Raw genomic sequence first — 22966 nt, 5'->3', positions numbered from 1 at the left:
GACTTCTCATCATGTGTACCACGCACACAAGAATCTCGATATTCTCACCGCCGATCCATGTTCATATCACAAACCTTGGGACGTAAGAGTTGAGGCCCCGGCTTATCGCACACTAACCGAAAACATACCAAAAACCTTCATTTCTTCATTTCTTCAACTTTTGAATTATATATTATTTCAATAAATATAGAAATTGAATTATTGAAATTGATATATATTATAATTAATTACTAAAATTATTCCAAAAAATAAATGAATTATTTTAGTATTTTTTTTGATATAATTATAGGTTTTCAAAGTTAGAATTTCAAAAAATTTCAAAAAAACTGATTTTTTTATATGGGAAAAGCATTATATATAATAAATTTTGAAAATTTCTAACTTTGAAAACCTATAACTATATCAAAAAAGATATTAAAAATAATTTATTCATTTTTTAAGATTTCAAATATAGTAATTTCTTATATAAAAGATTTTCAAATCAACTTTTAAATTATTAAAAAAATTATTAAAAAAAAATAAGTTTATGTAGGAAAATGATTTTTTTTGTAGGAATTCTGTTACGAAAAAGGGTAGTGTGCGATAAGCCGGGGCCTCAACTCTTACATATTGGATTTCCCTCCCCTCGGGATGTGACAGTATGTTTAATGTAGGATTGACTTGCAGAACTTTTGATTCTCTTGGCAGATCGGCCCGGGAATCGATCTTGAAGACCCCGTTTGCTTTAAAAAGAACATGTTGCATTTCACGTGATGAACACAATCTCCACTTCTCGTTAGAACGATCTCAGAGATCTGTGAATCAACGTTGGATCTTTTCATGCATCAATGATATATAGATGCGTTAAGCGTCGCTTACTTTTGATCTACCAATGCTAATCTATATGCTTTATTGGAGCCGTATGATGTCGAAGGTGACTGGATCAACGAAACTACTTTCTATTCAAGCTTCATCTAACCGTTACGTCAGTTATGTATTCGTGCATATGGGCGTGGATCATGAACATGGATAGTATGGATTACTGCAGTCATCAATAACTATGACTTCTTCACAAGCAAGTCAGCATTAGACCTGCATATCAGAACTCTATGAGAGTCTTAGGTCGATAGGGAATGGTCGCAACCAGGATTTGGGTATCAAAAACTGACATGTCTGCGGGTTTAAGTCATGCTTACAACAAGCGTAAAGATTACAAATGTACAACTGTCTAATTAGATCTTCACTCACTGTTCGTCTCTTACCCATTTACTACTTACTCCCCCCCCCCCCCCCTCCATGATCTATATACAGAACCTTCCCTTCCCATCTGTGAAGGACAAACTGAAAGGCTCTTCTATTTTCGTTGACAATTGAAGTTTGCAAGTCCTATAAGTATCTTTACTATCTGCAGAAGTCTCTGCATTACCCGCGGTTGGAAGTTGTCCTATTCATAGTCAATGAAATATCATCGAAATGACACTACCCCGGAAGCCAAGATCTGTACTCCTTGACTTGTAAAGTTCCATTACTATGTCTATCTTATAGAGCATGCAAACCTCTGCAGTTGTAATATCAAGCTCGAAACGCTTTCTATGGTGTTTTCGGTCCTGTCTGGCTGGGGGTACAGTCGTCAAATCGGATGAAGCTAATTAGGATCTGGCCAAGCAATGTCTTGCTATTTTGGAATCTTGAACAGTTAGGACGCTCGCTTGCTTTCTTTCAATGAAGCAACTATCTTTGGGTGCTTTGAGAATAGAGCGTGAAGTTTGAGGTATGATCAGAGCATGAAAACCCATTGGCCTTTCCACGCTTCATCAACAAACAGTATCATTCGAAGCCACAGTTTCCAATACCACCATTATAAGATGCATGAGCAATGTCATTAAGCCCTTTATATCTCAATCGCATCATCCATGAGGACCAGAACCTGTGTATGTAAAGGCTATTGAAAGCACGCCATTTGAATTTTGAGCTTCTGCGCAGGTCCTCCTTTTTCGCAAACGCCTTACAAGATAAGATGTAACTGCTCTGCGACTTTACTTGCTCTTTGGCTATTCTTCTACATAGTACGAGCTTGACTGATCTCACGATCCATCTTGCGAATATAGCCTCTTTACTTTCTGGTTAAATACCACATACATGCTCAGGTCTTCAACCTTTTCAAGTCGCTCAACATATTCAGTATATTTTCATGATATCGCCCCTCTTTCAATGCACCTCCTTGGCATGAGAATCGAATATCTCACCCTGTTTGAGACTCTCAACCCTTTTCAATCTCTCAAACAAACCGAGTTTTTCAACGCATATGAAGTAGAAAGAATGTCTTTACAAATTACAATTTCATTCCATGTCAAATTGAGATCTCTCACGATTATTCATGATCCTCTCAATCAACTATGATCTATCGTCTGAAACCTTTCTCAAACACACCTCCAGAATATGAATTTTCCCCAGAAAGTATTCCGCACAATTTCATTAACACTACACGAGAAGGCGCTTTTTTTTGTATGTACTATAATTCATTCCACATCATCTTTTCCGTTTAAATTCACTTCCATCATCACAGTCGGTCAGCCGCTACGTTATAAACATTCGAAAGCGTATAATTTGTTGGATCTCGACAGTACCTTGTCGACCGTTGGGTTTCATGTGGATTTCTCTCTTGCTATTAAGAAAGTCGACGCAGAATGCAATGTAAATTCTGTGAGCCGAGTAGATGCGGTGTGTATCCAACATTCTATGTCCCAATTCGAAGGACTGAGGCACAGGAAATGGAATTCCACATTATGCGTCTTTATGTAATGTCTAATTACCTGCTTTGGATTTTCCCTGCTCCGCTATTCATATCTCAATATCATGGTAGTGAGATTCGTAGTATTTCAAAGTATCCACAGATCTGGTCCAGTGTGATTTGGTTGTGTATTCGGCTAGTTCCATCAATAGGTATTGGTATATATTTCGCTTCAGCATCATTTTCTCATCTGATGTGTACAAGAACCCCCCTCAAGTAGCCTGTCTCTTCTCGAAAAATTTCCCCAGCTTATCTGCTCGTATATTAGATAATGATAATATCCATCCAAGGATCAAAGCCTCGGATATCATATCGGTATTAGCATTGTCGCGAAAGATTCTCTTCATCTAGTATTCTCAGGATACAACAGAGCTTACATGGTTCCACATACAAATCTTGCGATCTTGACTGAGAAGTTTTCACAGACCTATTCCACCAATGTGAACTTCGAGAACGGACGTGTGAAATACTCAGATGTTTCAACGAGAATCTTGATATTTCAAGGGAAAAAACACTTTCTGACGCATACGGTTAGGGTCTGAGATTTGGAGATGAGGTCTATATATATCCCGCGATAATCAATACTGCAGATAGAGATAGAGTAGTTGAGAATAATGAGGAGATGAAAGTTGGTACTATTGCTGACATCACGTTGCGTTCATGTTGTTGTTACTTATACGTGACACGCAGCTTTTGAATGGCGCTGAAGGCCAAAGGAGAATGAACTTCAAAGTTTGGTCCACCAGGTCGGTTTTCACATGTAAATGGGTAGATATGATAATCTTTGAGTTTCGTTTTAAAACATATTGATCTATCAAAAATACATTGTAACAGATCTATAGATCGAAGTGGAGGTGGTCTTGAATATATTGTTGATGGTATCTTGCTCATTCGCGTGTATCGCTCATATTCACAATTATACCTGCGGCCACCATCTATGAATCTCACCCCTTAGGATCTCATAAGCGAGCGATTCTAAAAAATATTTAGAAATGTCAGTCTAGAGCATCAATCGCGGATCGGCACATGAATTATTAGCTATTAAAAATATCATTATTCTCTATATTTTCACATATACATATATATCTATTCCACATCAGCATCAAACATACATTCATGCCATTCTATTTTCTGAAATATTATTCCATATCGCCATCACATTCATCGACATCACTCCCAGGCGTTAATGGCTAAAACCCAGTGGTATCGATCTTGACGATACTCCCTGCTACGGTCACGGTTCCATTGATGGGTAATGCCAATCCTATTCACAATTAGTCCCGTCAAACTTGCAAATGACAAAACGCAGGGGAAAAGAGGAAACTCACCACCACTAGTAGCCAAATACAAGATATTAGAATCCTTGGCAGTTCTTCCAAAATGGCCCGAAGTAACACCAGCCAACGTAGTCGAAATGTTACTTCCAGCGACCAAAGTAGCTTGAGAGGCTCCGACAGGAATATAACTCAACTCATCCATTTGGTTTTGCGCAACCCAGATGGTTCCATCGCTCTTGAAAATAAAATCATCTGCTTTGGGAACATTGCTTACGACGACGGAGCTAGTACCAATAGGGGTTCCATCGCTTGCAATCTTGATTTTATTAAGAGTGCCCATAGCGGTGTTGGTCCAGTAGAGATAGGACTTGGAGATTTTGATACCGTTGACCCCGAGATTGGTGGAGGCGCCCGCGGGAAACTTCATCTTGGGATCGTTAACAACGATGGAGTAGGCGCCGGTGGTGACGCAGACTTTGTAGACCCAGCCATTGTAGATATCTCCTACGAGAACATTTTCGTCGTCCAATGTAGTCATTCCATTGAGGAAATCGGCACCGGGGATATCGACGATTTTTGTAACGGTGGCGGGAGAGGTGATGGTTCCGTTTCTTTGAGCAAAGGTGTTCATGTTGATTTTCCAGATGGAGTTTACGCCGCTGGTTTTGACAAAGGAGTCGTCGACCTGGGCGGAGGTGATGACGTAGAAGACATCTTTTGTGGTTTCGGAGATACCGAGGGCACCTTTGTAGGTAGTGGCATTGAAGGTGGTGACGGTGATGGGCTCAAATGCGTTTGTGGGGGAGACGAGGAGAACCTCGGGGGTATCGAGACGGGAGACGAGAAGGTTGCCGTTGGATCTGATGGCGAAGTTCTCGCACCATGAAGGGAAGTCAAAGGTCTTCACAACACTGACTGTTAGGGGGAGGGATGGGGTAAGTTTGGAGATGGCTACTGAGCTGGGGCTTGCGATGGGACTGCACGTGCTCAGGGAGGGGAGGAAGGTAAGGGCTGCAAGAGCCGTGCTCATTACTGAAGCCTTCATCCTGGCGAGAAACGGTACCTAGAGCGAACGGGTAGAGTGGTAAATGAGATGAGTAGATGGAAAGAGATGAGATGAGAGAACAAAGTGAAAAAACGAGATGAAGAAAATGCTGAGATAAGAAGCACTATCAACAAGGGAAGAAAGTAGACGGAAGTATATAGGCTTAATAAATTCCAACCTTTGAGTTCTCCAACGCTCGAACCACGGATATTAAACTACTCCATTTAGAATACCAATCAAAAGCGGGACTATTGAATATACACATCAGACCATCCAAATGGGAATTGGTATCGAATGGAATCGACACTTCGGTCCCGATCAACTCTACTTTCGATTTAAGAATATGAGCAAGGCAAGAAAGCAACGCAAAAGCACATCGATTGAAAGAAGGAAAGGATACAAAAAATCCATGGATTTTTCGACGTCTGGATTCAATCTCCGTGTTGTGGCTGGGATGCCCGGAGCTTGCTGATAAACTAGGGTATATGGGGGAGGTCGGTTGGTTTCCGTCTGCAAGGACCAAGGGGTTGTTGGGTGGAGTGCTCTGGGTTTCTCGGGGGCTTCGCCTATCTGGTATCAATACTGTTGCGCTAGAGTGGGAGAATTACTTACAGAGTAGATACATGCACAGAGGCAACCTTTTAGATATCTTCGAGAGTTTGAGGGTCTATCGATTGAAAGAAAGACTTTATATAGTCCGAAAAATGTTAACAACAATCTATGACCAGTGCAGTCAGTACAACACAGTACAGCCACCAATTCAACCACAAACAAAAATCGCTTCATTCTCGTACACCTACACAAGGAGACAAGTAAGTACACCAAACAATCACAGATCCGCATCCTACTCTGCGTTCCGCACCCCAGTCTTGCACTGCGAATGCTTGTGCGAGAGAAATTAAGCTTCAGCACTTTTATACCATGTGCTACAGAAAAGCTTATTCATTCTCAAAGCTCAGCCATCCTTCATTATAAATCATAGTTTACCCGCTATTCTGTGTCATGTGGAGAGCGCTGAATCCAGCTTGCTAACTATCTGTAGATTATGGAATACATACAATACTTCCCTGGGACGGAAAAATACTTCGTAGGACATCAAGTTGTTCGAGGAAATCATACTATAGGTGAGATTATGTTGAAGATATTTTATTCTTTATAATAATATGTCTATTTATTTATTTAAATTCATTCCAATATAGAGAATATATCATACACTATATATCCGTTAAAACCTATCAACATATTTTCTTAACTCAAAAATCCTCAAACCACAGCCCAAAATCCCGATATACTAATTTGATACCAAATATCAAAAAAAACACTCTACATTCAAATCTTCCCATATCCCAATATCTCAATATCCCAAGTTCTTCCGTCTGACCAAAGAGTTCCCCTCTCCCTATGGTAGCAACACAAACCCCTCCCCCTCATTACAAAAGTCAAGCCCCAATACACACTCACACTCACACTTACAATCTCCCTCCCTCATCCCTCATCATCCAGAGCCCAGCGCAGCCCAGCCAGCGCAGCCCATCCACAACTCATTGAATATCTCGCCCCAACAACATGGTCGAAGCCAAACACATTACAATACTTTACAGATTTTTCCTACAGATTTTTCCCTCTGTAAAATACAATACAATTAAATAACATAAAACGTATACCGATATATAAAAAATAGACATGAGATACGGATACATTTTCCCATTTTCCCCTCTCTTCCCTTTCGAGCATTTGCAATTTTTTGTTTTTCGAGAGAATTATGCTTTTCTCTTTTTCGTGTGACTTGGTTATTTAGTTTTTTGGTTATTATTTAAAGGGAGGAATAGATAAATAAATAAATAATAAATAATAAATAAATAAATAAATAAATAAATAAATAAATAAATAAATAAATAAATAAATAAATAAATAAATAAATAAATAAATAAATAAATAATAAATAAATAAATAAATAATAAATAATAAATAAATAAATAAATAATAAATAAATAATAATAAATAAATAAATAAATAATAAATAAATAAATTAAATAAATAAAATAAATAAATAAATAAAAAATAAATAAATTAAATAAATAAATAAATAAATAAATAGATAAATAAATAAATAAATAGATAAATAGATAAATAGATAAATAGTACATAGATAAAGTGTTTTTATCAGTGAGTGGGTCCACCTTTTCACCTTCAATTCATTCTCTCCTCTTTCAATACGCGTTTTATTAACACTCATAATAATCCGAATAATCAAAAAGCCCCGTATACTTTTTACTATTGAAGCTATTCAAAAAAACAAAAAAAAAGCATTCGAAAGCTGCAAAGATATCTAATATCCCGAATTACAATACTACAGATAAATCAATTAATTTTATCCTCGTCTGAATGTTAATCTAATCTAATAATTTTTTAGAACTAAAGGAGAATATCATTTCTAAATATATAATCGATATGGATATGAGAGGATTTTTTATTTAAATTAAAAAATATAAAAGATATAGCGAATTATATTCTCGAATCGAGGGGTGCAAATTGTGTTGAAAAGCTTTGGGCGTATCGATTTGTAAAGTGTTGAATCGAATTAAAGATGTGTTTTAGTTGTGTTTATGACTTTCAAAGAGCTCTTTGCGAAGATCCCAAGTTTATTGAAGACTGGTTTCGATTGGTTACGAATATACAAACGAAATTCGGCATTTTGGATAGCGATTTCTATAACTTCAACGAAACAGGCTTTATAATAGATATAATATACCCCGGAATAGTAATAACTAGTACTAAACGAAATAGCAAAAGCAAGGCAATACAACCAGACAATAGAGAATGGGTTATAGCAATCATATATGGTAATAGGGAGGGTGAAACTATACCCCCATTTCTAGTAGTTCAAGAACAGGTTCATCTTTCTAATTGGTATACCGAAACCGATTTTCCTACAGATTGGGCTATTAAACCTACATCTAATGAATAAACAAATAATAAAACAGGTTTAGAATAATTGAAACACTTCGATAAGCATACTAAAAATCGAAGAAAAGGCAAATATCGAATATTGATACTAGATAGGCATGAAAGCCATGAATCAAGAGCTTTTTAAGTATACTATAAAGAGAACGATATTATATATTTATATTTATCATTGTATTCAAATTATCTAACTCAATTATTTGATATAAATTGTTTTGATAATCTGAAACGTTCATATAATGATCAAATTAATAGATTTATTAAAGCATATATCAATTATATTTTAAAGATTGAATTCTTTATAGTTTTTAAAACTATATATAAAAAATCAATCACTTTTCAGAATATAAAATTAAGATTTTGAGGAATAGATTTAATCCTATTTAATCTTGAAGCTGTATTTTCGAAATTAAATATTCGAATTTGTACATCTACTCTCCCCTTTTTCGATTTAAATTAATGGATTTCTCAAACCTTTTGTAATTCAATTGAAACTCTTTCTCAATCAATATTAATCAAATCTTGAATAACTCATTATCATTCAAGCTCCCCTATACCTATATTTGAAACTATACTAGTTTTAGCTAAAAATACAAAAAGATTAGCTTATAAGAATATACTTTTAAGTATAAAGATCTATATACTTCGAACAGCAAATGAAGCATTAAGTAAGTGTTGATATACAAAAAAAACCCAATTACATTAAAAAGGAATACTTACTAAATAAAAGACTCTTGATATATTATTTCAGCAAAAAATTGATATTCAGATTCAACACAATAAACATCAAAAAGGGAGAAATCTTAATAAGGAAATATCTTTTAATCAATATTATAATAAATATAGAAAGACAGATCATAATACAAAAACCTATCAAAATGATATAATAAATCCTAAATTATTAGAATCTTTATAATTTCAATCAATTGATATTATTGTTATTGAATAATATGATTTTGAATAAGTGAATTGAGATAAAAGTGACCCATTCACTAATATAACCCACTCACTGATAAAACACGTTAAATAGATAAATATTAATATTAATATTGATATTTGTTTGGAGTTGTATTTTTATTTTTATTTTTATTGATTTTATTTTTATTTTATTTTGATTTTATTTTGATTTGAATTTGCTCGATCTGATTGGTTACTAAAGAGAGGTGGAGAGAGGTATAAGGTGTATAGTGAGGAGGGTATTATATATACATATATATTTCCCAGTACGGATCTGAGTAATAAGGTATGTGGAGGAGGTTGTATTCGGATGATGATGATGATGATGCCGTCTTGCGAGCGCGGGAGGAGGATGAAATTTACGATTTAAGTATCCAAGTGGAGTATAGATTCAAATCCACGTGCTCCTTACTAGTGCGTATTCAACCCCGAGATATGATAGAAAAATCAATGTGAGATTACAAAAGCTGATTTTGAGGTATGTACAAAGAGATGTTTTGCTGTAGTATATCCACATATTCATATCCATCCATCTTCATCCCAGATTCCATTTCCATTCCAATACCGAATTAAGACCCAATAGCCCAATAAAACGTAACCCAAAACTCACGCCGAGTAATTTTCACGCCATCGAAACATTACTCAGAATACTCATACTCCCTTTTCTCGCTCTTTTCGGCACCATGAATGTATGATTTCGCCCTCTCTCCCTCTCTGACTCTCCCTTCTCGATATCCTCGTCCCCCGTCTCTTCAACCCTCACACTATAGCTAACTTCCTTCTTCACCACCCACGGTTCCAGAGTCCTTTCCTTCTCCCCCTGTATCGGTAAAATGTGATCTTCGCTCCCCTTATCATCGATCGGCATCCCATCCCGCGAATCCTTCAGCCCCAAATCATCATCGCTTATTTTACTAAACACATGATTATTCTGTATTGATTTCCTCTTATTACTATAGCCTGACATCTCAAAAGTAGGAGCCGTAGAGCCATTGCGGGTGGTGAAATCGCCGGACCTAAGACGGACAAAGAGGGGACGGAGTAGTGGAACTGAAGAGGCGATCACGACGAGATTGGATTCGACTCTATTTTCGGAAGGTCAGGAAATAGTCATATGGAAATTGAAGGGGAGAACTTACTGTACCCAAACGAAGAATGGGACTGTATTGTCTGGTATTGTTAGCGGGTTGTTGGTTAATGATTAACATGGTACTTACAGGTATAATCTCCTCGGTCGGCAAGTACTCTAATATACACAATCTTCATGATAACTCCCACAAAGGCGCTGCGAGAAGTTGAAATTAGGAAATGTGACAAAAGAAGCAGGAGTAGAACTCACAGTAAACTTAGACTGAGCAAGAATACCAAGCCGAATTTTGTCCGACGATTCATTTGTAAACTCCACAACATTGTTGCCGGTAGACAAGTCAAAAAGAGATCCGTGAGGCCATTCCAACTCGTATGTGCGTAGCCGATATACTAATGTGCCATTAGAACTTATTCGAGTGATAATGGTGTCTAGACCCACAGTTTGGTAAGACTCAGGCCAGCATGAAGATACAATTGATGTGTCCCACAAAGCTCGAATTGCGTTACATTGAACGTACAATGTGACGACAACAATACAATTTGGAATAAATTGCACCCAAAATAATGTCCATAGAGCTGCGTGCTTTAATTTAGAAGTTCCAAATAGCTGTAGCATGAGGATAATGAAGGAAATTCGACCAAAAGTTGAGCCCATGACACCTGGCGAACACAAACGTTAGAGAGATATCTTGTATAGAGACTCTTACTAAAGTGAACTTACCAAAAGATTGCCCAATTGCGTTATATTTCATTGCCTCAATCCTATCAAATGGATCGAGATATGCGTAATGTCGTCCCCAGCCATAGTGATATTGTACTGTGATCAAAGCTGCCATGGAAGAAATGGTACACTTCACCATCAGTTATGTTCCGTGGCTCATGAGGTAGAGAACATACCATCGATACAACGACCAAAGCATCACTAAGTCCTAGTTGACGGATGATGAATCTTTGCGTCATGCATCTTGCGATAACAATGGTGATTGAGACAGCATTGAGAGCCCAGATCACAGCCAGACCTTTTCCGCCTATAATTGAGTCAGCGACAGCGAGTCATTGAAGATTTGAAGTTGCTCACCAATGTTAATATCAGGCCCCACAGCCGTCATGTTGGAACGTCGACTTTTACTTACTCAAAGTATATCTTGATCGACAACCGAAAGAGCGGGGTCTGAGCAGGTAAAAGTAAACATTGAGAAACCATATCGCCACGGCTGGTCTACCGGGACCCAGAAAGATCCATCAATCATAGAAGCCATAGAAAGACCGGATGAACCGTTTCTTCCTCTATCCGTTCGTGCCTTGCAGTTTCTGCTTGGGTAGCGACGCAATGTGATCGCGGTTTGAACAGGCCATTATCATTCGTGAATATAGGCCCAAAAAAGGACTACAGGGAGATACGAAGCCTCGAGTGATTAAGCTTAACCACCAAAACCAGGAAGACTAACCGCGTAGGTTCGTATTTCGGTTCATATCGATCCATATTAAAACAAGGGATGTGAAATTTCGTCTCAAGGAAAAGTACCGTGCGTGCAGGTGGATAAATCCACATGTGGAAAGGAAACCGTGCGAACAAACCTCTCATCCGAGTTGTAATCTTGACCCACATTACAATCTGACATACAGGCCCCGGGGGTATCAGAATCTAACTGCCCTAGAAAGGAATCGTTCTCCGGATACTCAAATCGTTCCGGTCTTCGAAACATGGCTGAAAATTTTCCTCACGAATAATTCATCTCCACAAGCACTTGCAACACAAGATTGTCGAATGATAACCTCTAGAATACATCCATTCGCATGTAACTCTAAAGCTTACGACAGCTTGCATCTGGTGTGGTAGGTTAAGAGTTTCATATGATTTTTTTTGAAGACAATGGGTTCGGCAATCGTTGGTTCGGGTTTAGGCGATACTAGTTGGTACCTGCATCTGACTGACTGTTATCGTATGAAACCTTTAGTCTTCTGGTGAATAAAGTTCTGACGAATGATTTTCGCTAAGTATAGCCGAGAAAGCTCCTGGCGCTTTCCTCTCCCAGTACGCCAAATTGGCCAATATCTTTTAATGTTAATGAATGGGTATATAGAGAGAGGATTCAGAGTCTTTCGACCCAAATCACGATAAGCAAGCTTGAGAAGAGCGGACGACAAGATGAGAAGAGTAATCGACTTTAACCGAACACTGGCCCCGTGGGGCCACTTGCTTAAAGGGGACACCCTGATTTGTCTTCGGATGGAATCAAGTTCGCGCAAGCGATCTCTGAATGTAATTAGAAGCTCTTTACTCCATATAACATAGACATTATAGAGGAATATAAGCGGATTCCTTGCTATAGCAAATGTATTGTCTGCAAAACTCGGGCAATGCATACCACCCATCCTCCGCATTGGTATTAAAGTTGCATGCTAAGTCACACAATGTAAGCAAATCTAGTAAGTGCCGTGATGAACAAAACATCAAAAGATACCCTACTTCTCAAATGGGTTTTCGCACAGCGGAATCCCTGATAATATAGGGACAGATGTACACCTAGACGAGTTTGAAAACTATCTCGTGATTCCAGGCCTTGCCAAACAAAAGAGTGAATCCTCCGACGCATAATGTTCCGAGACATCTAGGTACCTCAGGCACGTGTATATAAATCAGTGTATATAAATCAGTGTTTATATCCGGCCACGACTTCCTGAACCGGCGGTTCTATTTTCTCAGATATCTAGAATAGGAATTTCAATGTAAGCGAGCCAGACCAGATTGTCCGAATTCGACTCTCCGGACGCAGAAAGATGGGAACATCTGCAATTTTGGGGTATGGATTACTTTGTGACAATCCGTCCATTTGAAAACATGCGGGCAATATGTGGAGTAATAATGATACGCGTTGCTTCAATTGTCAGCGAGGTGCGCGGGGAAGGAAGGACTTCAGGGGTTCAAATGTTGCCGAAATCTAAAACCAGCAAATGTATTAAGCTAGTGTGGAAATTGCAGGTGAGAGATGAAACATATGTGGGCACTCGCCGCCCGAATCACACCGCATTGCTAAGCTCACTGGACTGGACAATAATCATGCTGTTTGTTGAATCTCATACTTGGTTCGAATTCTATATGCTAATTATCTTTGATATTATATCAGTATCTGTCGGCATTCTTCGCTTTCTGGTTACGGATTCAAGTCGTGGCAAAGTCGACGGACTGTATGTGTAGTATTATGGTAGACATAACAGGAAGTTGAGTGCCCCGGAGGGGATATTGATCACGCTGTTCTGACCGAATCATGTTATTGGGTGACCTGTGAGGAAATGAACTTCGTGGAAGACTTTTCAATCGTCAGGTAGTATGCTCTTGGGATCGAGCCCAATTTCTTCACCAAGTTTTCTAACAACAGTCTTCAATGCCGTGCAGGCTGGACTATCAGGCCAAGCATCGAAAAAGCTCTCGCCATAATCGCACGACATCCCAATTCGAGGATCTAGTGGTACAGCCCCTAGGAACGGGATGTTCATCTCTTTAGCCAAAGCTCTCGCGCCTCCCGTTGTTGCTTGGAAGATTTGACTCTCGTGTGTGCATTTCGGGCAGACGAATCCTGACATGTTTTCCACGATCCCCAATACCTTGATCCCCGCCTTCCGACAAAAATCGATTTCTTTTCTGACATCTAACAGTGAAACTTCCTGTGGCGTCGTAACTACTAAAGCACCATCCACGCCACTTTCCTTAAGGAATGAATTCACACTCAAATGTTCATCGCTGGTTCCTGGAGGCGTGTCCACCAACAAGAAATCCATCTCTCCCCACTCTACATCCTTTAAAAATTGCTTGATCAATCCATTTTTCTTCGGTCCTCTCCATATCACGGCATCGTCTCGATTGGGTAGCATAAACTGCACACTCATCACACCCAAATTCTCCATAACCCATACTGGACTCCAACCTGCACCACTAACATGTATCTGCTCCGTTTCTACTCCCATCATCTTGGGTATACTCGGTCCACAAATATCGGTATCCATAATTCCTACTGTATTGTCTTCATTTGTTGCAAAGGCATGTGCAAGTAAACTTGTAAATGTGCTTTTTCCCACACCACCCTTCCCCGACAGAATCAGGACTTTATGTTTGATACCAGCGAGACGTGCAGTTATAGCTGGAATATCTGGATCGGGACCTTTGGGTGCAGATGCGCATATGGCTTGGTTGGGACAGCCGGCGCAAGAATCTGCTTTTCCCGCAGCTTCGGATTCTGGGCCAGGACAATGTTCGGGTTCTGGGGCGACAAGTTTGGGAGCATTTTTGAGAGGATTTGAGAGGACGTCTTGTACGGCATCGGGCCTTTCCTCAAGAGACGGAGCCATGATTTCCTGCGACAAACTCAGAATAAAGTTGTTAATTGTTTATTGAATGTAAAATGTTGGGATGGTCGATGGGATGATAAAGTCGTAGGATGTTTACAAAGCAACAATGGAATTTTGCTAAAGATAAGATTGGTTTATAATATCAGTGACTTAATTGGTAAGGCGGTGAGGCCCGGCAGGGTAGCATGAACCCTTTGAATTTATCGCTTTCTGCCCTCGTCCATCTCTATCAGTCTTTCTAAACTCTCCAGCTATTAAAACAACATATGGACGGAGAAGCTAGTAGGTGTCTTTCTCAAAATCAAAACTCGAAGGCTCTATCAAGTTCTGCACTCCCTCACCTCTATTTGTCAAATTGCTCGTCTCATCATGTGGAATGTTACCCGTGAATCTGCAGACAGAAGCACTGTAATATCAGCTGAGCTTATTCCAGTTCCTAGTCGAAGAGGTTCTTCGAGATATCGACATCTGTCGGATATTGAGCTAAGGTCTCGGAGAACATCATGTCGAAGTCCTCTACCATCTTTGTGTCAGAACCTTGTACATCTCTTCGGTCACTCCCGTTCTGTAATCGTTTCTCTAGCTCGTTCGTTCGCTTTCACGTTTCCAACACCATTACTTACCCGTTACTTAGAGCCTCAAACAATCAAATGAATATGAAGTTCGATGTTGCAGGACCACACAATCAAACGACTTGCTTGATATTTCCGTCATCACAAAGTTTAACTACCGACGAACGAGAATCTGTGTCTGAATGCACTCTAGCGTTCACATGCTCTGGCAGATAAGGTCTCTGGTCAGACAGAGGTGGTCAAACTATACTTTGAGTCGTGTTATGGATGCCAACCCCCACGATCAAGACTGTTTATGAAAAACGGCAAGACATGACTCTCGAGGGAAATATAGAACAGGCACGGTAAGCTTACAGCCGGTCTTATCAATTGGATATTCTCCGTCACTTTCCAGGGGGCAGGTCTCTTATTGGCTCTGCTCCTAGTTGCTATGTATCAAACGTCCGAGCCTCGATTGCAGAAATGCTACCGTCGTGTTTTGTGAGTAACACGACAGATCATCAAAACGTGGATGATAGGGGATGGCCAGGTAAGACGGGATCCTTCCGTCAACCCGAGCCTTGTACAGAGGATGAATCTGATATAATAAAGTTTACAATGTCAATGTTCTCCATCTTTCCCCAGATATGATTTTGGTCGGTTAGCAGAAAGAATGGGGATTTTCGACGTATCCTTGACCATGCATATAGAATCACATCATTGATCGTCCATTCGACTGGATCTTTCACATGTCAATTAATTGGTATCTATTTAGTATTTGATTCTATAGAATTCTATCTGAAATTTTTTGTTGAGAACATCTCGTGCATAATTAGATTGAAAACGGAAGACTATCGTGTGTGTTGGCAGCTTCCGAGAAGATGAAATAATTAGCTACGGAAAAGAGGTAGAGATAATGTGTATACAGTATTGACACGATTTGATTGATTAGATAGAGAAGAGAAGAGAAGAGAAAACGGTTACAAAATCCCCCACGCGTTTCCCCAACTTTCATGGTCACATTAATCAAAAAAAAGAAAGAAAAAGATATAAAGGATGTCATACCTTCCTCAAAAAATCATTCATACATACATACTAGGTACATAGCTACCTAGTACACACATATATACATACACACACACACACACACACACACACATACATACTGCCGAGTAGCTACTTCATCATCATTCTCGTGATTGATCAATATGACAAACCAAATCCATATTCATATCTCAACTGGTCCCGTATATCCCATTTCCCAGCCAGATTCAAATGTAAAACTGCCGTATTCCTGGTGCTGAGCAATATCATTCGTCAGAATTACCTCCACTCTGATCGTTTCGGACATGCGAGGTGCGAGGTGCAACTTTATTAATGACTGAACCCCATTGAATTGAAATCCAACAACCTTGATCGCCGCAGAAAAGGACAGCATCAGCATACGGTTCAACCCACTTCTATAAATTCAACATTTAGAAATATCTATATGCTTATCATAAATACATGCTAACCTCCACTTCACTTACATTCTTTATACCAACCCGTTGTTTCTTGGAAAACGCTCAGAACTCCTCGATTGACAGATCTAAAGCCTCAACCACATTTGACGGCCGTTTTCAACACGGCAGAGCCCATTCGACATGAGTACTTCTTCGATGAAGTCCCCAGATTCGAATGGCTTACGGGAACGAATCAACAATGTTTCCACCCCAAATGAGGATAATATGACAGCCCGTGGTGGTTCTGAGCCACCGTCCGAAGACTTCGAACTTGACAAAGGCAAGAAGACATTTGGCAGAACGCCGGATGGTACCAGTAAGTGAGAATTTTATTTCGATGATTGCACATGCCAGTATCAGTGTAGAAAGTGTAGAAACTTCAAGCTAACAGGTCCACAGTATTTACAGTGCCCCAGACTCATGATATGGTTTCTCAATTGCTCGATCCTCGACAACCCAAGAACCTCTCTGATTTAATCGTATTGGTCATACTTACCCTTCATATATTCGCACTCTATGCACTGCCTAGTTCACTGAAGAGACCGGTATTCGCAGTCCTATTCCTTTTCTGGCGAGGATGCTACAATGTTGGCATTGGATATCTCCTTCACATCCAGTCGCATCACAAAAGAATAGTCGCATGGGCAAAGAAATGGAATCTATTTGAAAACCCAATTACTGGCAAAAATCCTCGACCATGGTTATACAAATTGATCAAGACTGAACTAGAGACTAAAATACCAGAAGACTACAAATTTGAGGAAGCTCCCATTGAGTATAATACATGGTTGGTCTTTCGAAGGGTGGTAGATCTCATTTTGATGTGTGATTTCACATCATACTGTCTCTTCGCGATTGCTTGTGGAGGCGCACCATCTGATGAAAGTCTGGTCATGTCAACACTCCGATGGGGTGCAGGAATCATACTCGTTTTATTCAACCTATGGGTTAAGCTTGACGCACATCGAGTCGTAAAAGATTATGCATGGTACTGGGGTGACTTCTTTTACCTAATCGATCAAGAATTGACATTTGATGGTGTTTTCGAAATGGCACCCCATCCAATGTATTCTGTTGGATATGCTGGTTATTATGGAATCTCAATGATGGCTGCAAGCTATAGCGTGCTAGCAATCTCGATCGTTGCACACATGGCTCAATTCGCATTTCTACTCGTTGTGGAGAATCCTCACATCGACAAAACATATAATCCTCCACCTCCCAGAAAGCACCAAGATAATCCAACCCCAAGCGACATCGATCATGCAAATGCACTAGCATCAAGTAAAGAGGGTCTTGAATATAGTGTAGATTCATCACCCACACAAACACCTCCACTTAATACTACACAACCATTAGCCGTCCATAATCTCATGGGATTGGGCAACATTGATCTTTTCCGGATCACAGATGTTTCTATTCTCCTACTCCTAGGTTACGTCTTTCTCATTACTGCTCTCACACCCTCGACTCCAGTTTATCAGGCACTTTTCGTAATCAGTGCTATATTCTGGCGTTTGTGGTACTCGGTGGGTCTCGGAATAATTCTTGATAGACAATCGAACAAAAAGATGTGGACACGACATTTCGTCAAGTATGGTGATAGCACAGAAGAAGCTTGGAGACAATGGAAAGGAATGTACCACTTAAGCATGACAATGTGCTACACAAGCTTCATTGCCGCAACCTGGAAGATGTACTCAATGCCATCTGATTGGGCTTATGGACTTGTTTTGTTACGACATGTGCTGGGTGCTGGTTTGGTTTCGCTTCAGCTCTGGACGGCTATTAGTATCTACGAGTCTTTGGGTGAATTTGGATGGTTCTTTGGAGACTTTTTCTTCGACCACGCTCCCAAACTCACGTACAGCGGTATCTATCGATACCTGAATAATCCAGAACGTATCATCGGGCTTGCTGGTATCTGGGGAGCAGTTTTTATCACAGGAAGCCGAGCTATCTTTTTCTTGGCGCTTCTCAGTCACACGCTTACACTCGCATTCCTCCAATTCGTCGAAAAACCTCACATGCAGAAGTTGTATGGCCGAAATCTTAGATCAGAAGCTGGTCTATCAAAGAGTATCAAGAGATCATTGCCACCTCAAATCAAAAAATGGCATGGCAATGTTGATAGAGTTTTGGAAGAAACCGGCCATTTTGTCGAAGAATTTTTGGATGCCGCTCGACCGAAATTTGCGGCCGGTGTTTCAACTATCTTCAGAGATACTTCTGCACTCTTCAGTCAATATCCTGCTCGTCTAACACTGACAAGAATTGCACCAGACTTGGCCGGTTTTGATCCCAGAGATTACTCTGTTACGATCGAGGGTACATCATTTGACTCGGCCATGCACAAGCGTACTACTTCTAAAGAAGGAATCACGGCCCGCCTTCCACAAGAACGAATGGACGGATTCAAACCTCTCGTTTTCGAATACGGTGCACCGATCAAAGTGAAATGGACAGCACCGATAAAACACAGTAATGCTGATTGGGTAGGTATGTATATGGTGGCTGACAATGCATCTCGAGAAGTAACTCGAATTCCTTCAGCGGGCCGTTGGGTTGCCACGGTTCCTAACGAATACGAATCCAGTCCAGCAGATAAAGGTATTCTCGTTTCAAATAGGTTTGTTTCGGGCGCAAAACGTATAGATGGCTCAACTCAAGATTACATGGAAGGAGAAATGATTTTTGAGGGCGACAAACTCTTCTGGACTCAAGGAGTCTTCGAATTCCGCTACCACCACGATGGCAAACATAATGTTATGGCCATCTCTCTCCCATTCGAAATCCGCATTCCCCGTTTTGACGACGAAAACTCAAACTTGAACATTTCACTTGATTCTGACAACTCTCAATCCCAATCTCTCATCCGCAGTGCAGTCGAACAAGCTTTACTGCCTGTAGTGCGCAATTGCTTCGATCGAGACCCAGATATTGCTCCTAACTCTGTAGATGAAAGTTTTGGGGTATTGGTAGCAAGAGATGGAAAATACCCAAGACGCGTAGTCCATGCCGTTCATTATATGTTTGGTATCGAGTTTGCACCTGAAGTGGTCAGAGCAGATGGAAACGTGAGGAATTTGGCCTGGAGAATTTGTAATGCGAAGCAGGTATTGGTATGCAGATTTTCTCAAACTCGTCCGAGGTCCCTTTCTCGACCGGCTTCATTACGTCAAACTACTTAACTTTCTTTTCGACTTTTCATTATCTTCATTTTTCCTCGACACATCGGCTTTTGAATCGAGCCATTAGTTTTGGGATTTTCATACATTTTTATTTCCATCTTTATTTCCTTTACTATGATATCCTGGGGTTTAGACGGAACGACTCGAAGCAATTCGACGGATAAGATTGGAGAAAGCATCAAATTTAGAGAGAATAGGCATTGACCAACACCTTCGCAGGCACCATATAGCATGTCGCATTCCAAGGGAACGAATACACCTGATGGTGAGGGGGAAAAGGCTTAGGTGGTTAGTTCTAGAGTATATGGAGGAGGTGTGTGAAAACATGCTAGTAGATGGTTACATGGGAATGATATTTATATGATAGATTTCTATGAAGATATGGCACGGGGAACGGTGTAGGATGAGGTGAATGTGTGGGTAATAGTTGAAGTAGAGATACCCTGTATTGGCTTGGCTGATTAGAGCTCACGAGCATTATATATATTACGAAATCAAAAAGAATAAGGTTGAATGACGAGTGAGATGTAGTGGTTTGTTTAATTTTTGTACATTTTATTTCCATTGTTGGAGATTGATTGTGAATGTCTGGGCTCATTATGAATGTTGATATTGATTTTGAATTTGTATTTGTATTTGTTGTGATTATTCACATACCCCTTCATATCTGGTGTATTCATCTCTAGGTAGCCAATTTATCCAGGTATCTATCCATGTACCTAATAGCCAAGTCCAGCCCGGCTAACCTGCAAACCCAAGCAAATGAGTAAGTAATAAGTACCTAAGTAGCAAGTTTCTGCTTGATACCTATGCATTACGATATGCAATATGATATGCAATACGCAAATTATACAATTCTGTAGTTATCTGTCTGTCTGTAGTATCTGTCTGTTTGTCCGTCCTTTCCTTCCTTCCTTCCTTTCTGCTCTGCTCTGTTTGGCCTGCTCTCTTTGGTGTTTTTGGTCTGGTTTGGTATCATTTTTATCTTCTCCCGTCTGGGTTCGTGCGATTCATTGATGTGATGTGATTGAGGTTGATTGATTGATTGATTGGTTGATTGGTTGTGTCTTCTTTCATTTGTTTGTTCCTTCTTGATTTGTGTTATGGAGGTTGTTCTTTCCCATCTTTCTTCTTCCTGGCTCATTACCCCGTTGTGGGTTTTGGGTTCCTGTCGTTCTCTCTTTTGATTTTGATTTTAATTTTAAAACTCAAGTTCTGGTTTATTCGATTTTATTCGATTTTGTTTAATCTGTTCCATTGTATTCCCTTTCTCGAAGAAGACCTCAAAAAACAACTAAATTCAAAACCCACCCCCCGCCAAACCATCCCCACGCAGCAGTTGCGAGGGAAAACACGATGACGAATTGGAGGAAGAGGATGATGGTTTCGTGTTCTTCCTCTTTTTCTTGTTCTCGGGTGGGGGTGGGGTTGTGGTTTGGGTAATCGAGTTCCCAGATTTCGGAGCCGGGGAGTTCGTGGATCTTTGGAGATGGAGATGGAGAGGATGAGGCGGGAGGGATTCTCAGTTCTTCTAGTGAAGGCTCAGTGTCGGACTCGGATTCAGAAGCGGAAGCGGAAGCGTACTCAGATTCGGAGTTGTAGTCGAATTCCCAGATTTCTTTGCAGGAATTCTTTTCCTTTTTCTTTTTCGGGTTTACTTCTGGGGTGAGAAGAGGTGTTGGGTAGAGGAGTTCGACGATGGTGAGGATGTTGGGGAGATCGGTGTCAATGGGCGGTGGGGAGGTTGTTGGGGTGGTGCTTGTGGTGGGTTTGAGGGTTCCTGGAATTTCTTGTGTTGCAATTTTGGTTTCCACAAGTTCCCTGTTGGGTTCGGATTTGGAGATTATCTCTGGAGTCATGTTTGGGAAATCTGGAATCTTCTCATCTGCGTCCTTGATATCGGGGGTTTCTTGTTCGCTCTTGGAGGTTATTTCTGCAAGGGGCGATGCCGTTGCGATATTATAGGAATCTGCCAGTCGGATTGGTGCTGTTTCTTCAGACGCAGACAGTCTATCTTCCTTGACATCCAACTTCTCTTGATCATCTTTTGAAATCATCTCTGGAGCGATCGGAGTCTCTTCAAGTTCAGAAGAAGATATCTTTGAAAACAATCCTGACATCGCAGATACAGACAATTCTTCAAATTCCTCAAGCCTTTTGATTTGCTCAGACTCTTCCGATCTTCTAGGCTCCTTTTGTTCTTCCTCTCCGTCTGAAAAGGTGCCTTCGGATCCATCTTCACCTCCGGAATCCTCCTCACTACCAGATCCATTGAATTCAAATTCAAGACCCATTCTTTCTCCCACAATTTGGGAACTCCTGGTGCCAAAATCCATTTCCTCCCAAGGTACTCCCTCTTCCTCGTCCAATCCATCCAAACTCATACTCAGCCCCATGTCTTTAACTTTTCTTTTAAAAGTTGCCGCCACCTCTTTCTTCACCATCTTCAATTCGCTCTCTAGACTTTTCATTCCCATGTTCTCGGTGGAGACTTTGATCTCTCGAGCAGTAGTCTTTCGAGCCTTTGAAAGATTGTCACAATCGTTGCGCATTTTCTCAAACCGCAGCCGATCTTCTGAAAGGTTGTCAGAGTCGTTGTGATTTTGCTCAAAACGCTCCCGATCTTGCAGTTGAGATTGGTGTAGTAAGTGAGCACGACGACCATGATCGTAAGTGCGTCGTCTAATGGAGCTAGTGAGCGTTTTACGAATCCGCTCCAGATTATCATAGTGGTGTGATGGATGGGAAGACGGATTTGATACTGTAAAGTTTGTTAGTTTGGATTTCTTGGATCATGGGTGGAGTGAATCAGAATTGCTTGGAAGAAAATCTTAAGATTGAATGAAGAGAAAGGGAAGTCTTACTGAGGTTTTGAAAGGCCTCTTCAATTTCCTCGGTGGTAACATCAGGACTCTCTGGTAGTCCAAGGATATGGTAGTACGAAGTTGTGTACCGACTTGGTACTTCGGATTGCACTACTCGCTTTGGGAAAGGTTCGGATTCGGGTGATGAACTCCGGTCATAATCTATGAATTTATCGGAGGTGGTACCGATCACAGGAGCTGTCGCTGATCGTCGTGCTAAAGGTGCGACTGGCACATTCTTGATATTCATGGAACTTGAGCGAGCTGTTTGCCAATTTTTGTATTTTGTCATCTCTGTTGGAAGAGGAAGAGGAAGTGGCCGGGGTGTTTGTTGGGATGGAGAGATTGGTGGAGAAGGAAGATGAGATCTTTGTCTTCTGTGGGCCGCCATTTTGATTTTGTTTTGTGT

General features: G+C 40.3%; 5 protein-coding genes across 5 annotated transcripts; 1 reads left to right on the top strand and 4 right to left on the bottom strand.

The window, feature by feature from the left end:
• Positions 1–3847: 3847 nt before the first annotated feature.
• On the bottom strand, positions 3848–5359 carry EAF02_008814 (uncharacterized protein). The gene is made up of 2 exons (XM_038904862.1): positions 4099–5359; positions 3848–4034 (listed from the first exon to the last, which is right to left on the bottom strand). The coding sequence occupies exons 1-2, from the start codon at positions 5090–5092 to the stop codon at positions 3961–3963; spliced, it is 1068 nt and encodes a 355-aa protein (XP_038755272.1). The 5' UTR covers positions 5093–5359; the 3' UTR covers positions 3848–3960.
• A 4276-nt stretch (positions 5360–9635) lies between these two features.
• Positions 9636–11211, bottom strand: EAF02_008813 (uncharacterized protein; the record flags this gene model as incomplete). The annotated part of the gene is made up of 8 exons (XM_038904861.1): positions 9636–10098; positions 10153–10183; positions 10231–10298; positions 10353–10492; positions 10542–10762; positions 10824–10953; positions 11000–11130; positions 11181–11211. The coding sequence occupies 8 exons, from the start codon at positions 11209–11211 to the stop codon at positions 9636–9638; spliced, it is 1215 nt and encodes a 404-aa protein (XP_038755271.1).
• A 2206-nt stretch (positions 11212–13417) lies between these two features.
• EAF02_008812 (uncharacterized protein) lies at positions 13418–14449 on the bottom strand (the record flags this gene model as incomplete). Its single annotated transcript, XM_038904860.1, has 1 exon — positions 13418–14449. The coding sequence occupies one exon, from the start codon at positions 14447–14449 to the stop codon at positions 13418–13420; it is 1032 nt and encodes a 343-aa protein (XP_038755270.1).
• A 2194-nt stretch (positions 14450–16643) lies between these two features.
• EAF02_008811 (uncharacterized protein) lies at positions 16644–19978 on the top strand (the record flags this gene model as incomplete). The annotated part of the gene is made up of 3 exons (XM_038904859.1): positions 16644–16818; positions 16902–19624; positions 19913–19978. 3 exons carry the CDS (start codon positions 16644–16646, stop codon positions 19976–19978), a joined length of 2964 nt encoding a protein of 987 aa, XP_038755269.1.
• A 998-nt stretch (positions 19979–20976) lies between these two features.
• On the bottom strand, positions 20977–22948 carry EAF02_008810 (uncharacterized protein; the record flags this gene model as incomplete). Its single annotated transcript, XM_038904858.1, has 2 exons — positions 20977–22454; positions 22558–22948. 2 exons carry the CDS (start codon positions 22946–22948, stop codon positions 20977–20979), a joined length of 1869 nt encoding a protein of 622 aa, XP_038755268.1.
• Positions 22949–22966: the final 18 nt, after the last annotated feature.

This window comes from Botrytis sinoallii (assembly GCF_014898435.1).
Source record: "Botrytis sinoallii strain Bc 23 chromosome Unknown BSIN_017, whole genome shotgun sequence".
Taxonomy (NCBI): Eukaryota; Fungi; Ascomycota; class Leotiomycetes; order Helotiales; family Sclerotiniaceae; genus Botrytis; species Botrytis sinoallii.
This window is presented reverse-complemented; position numbering and strand designations above follow the sequence as displayed.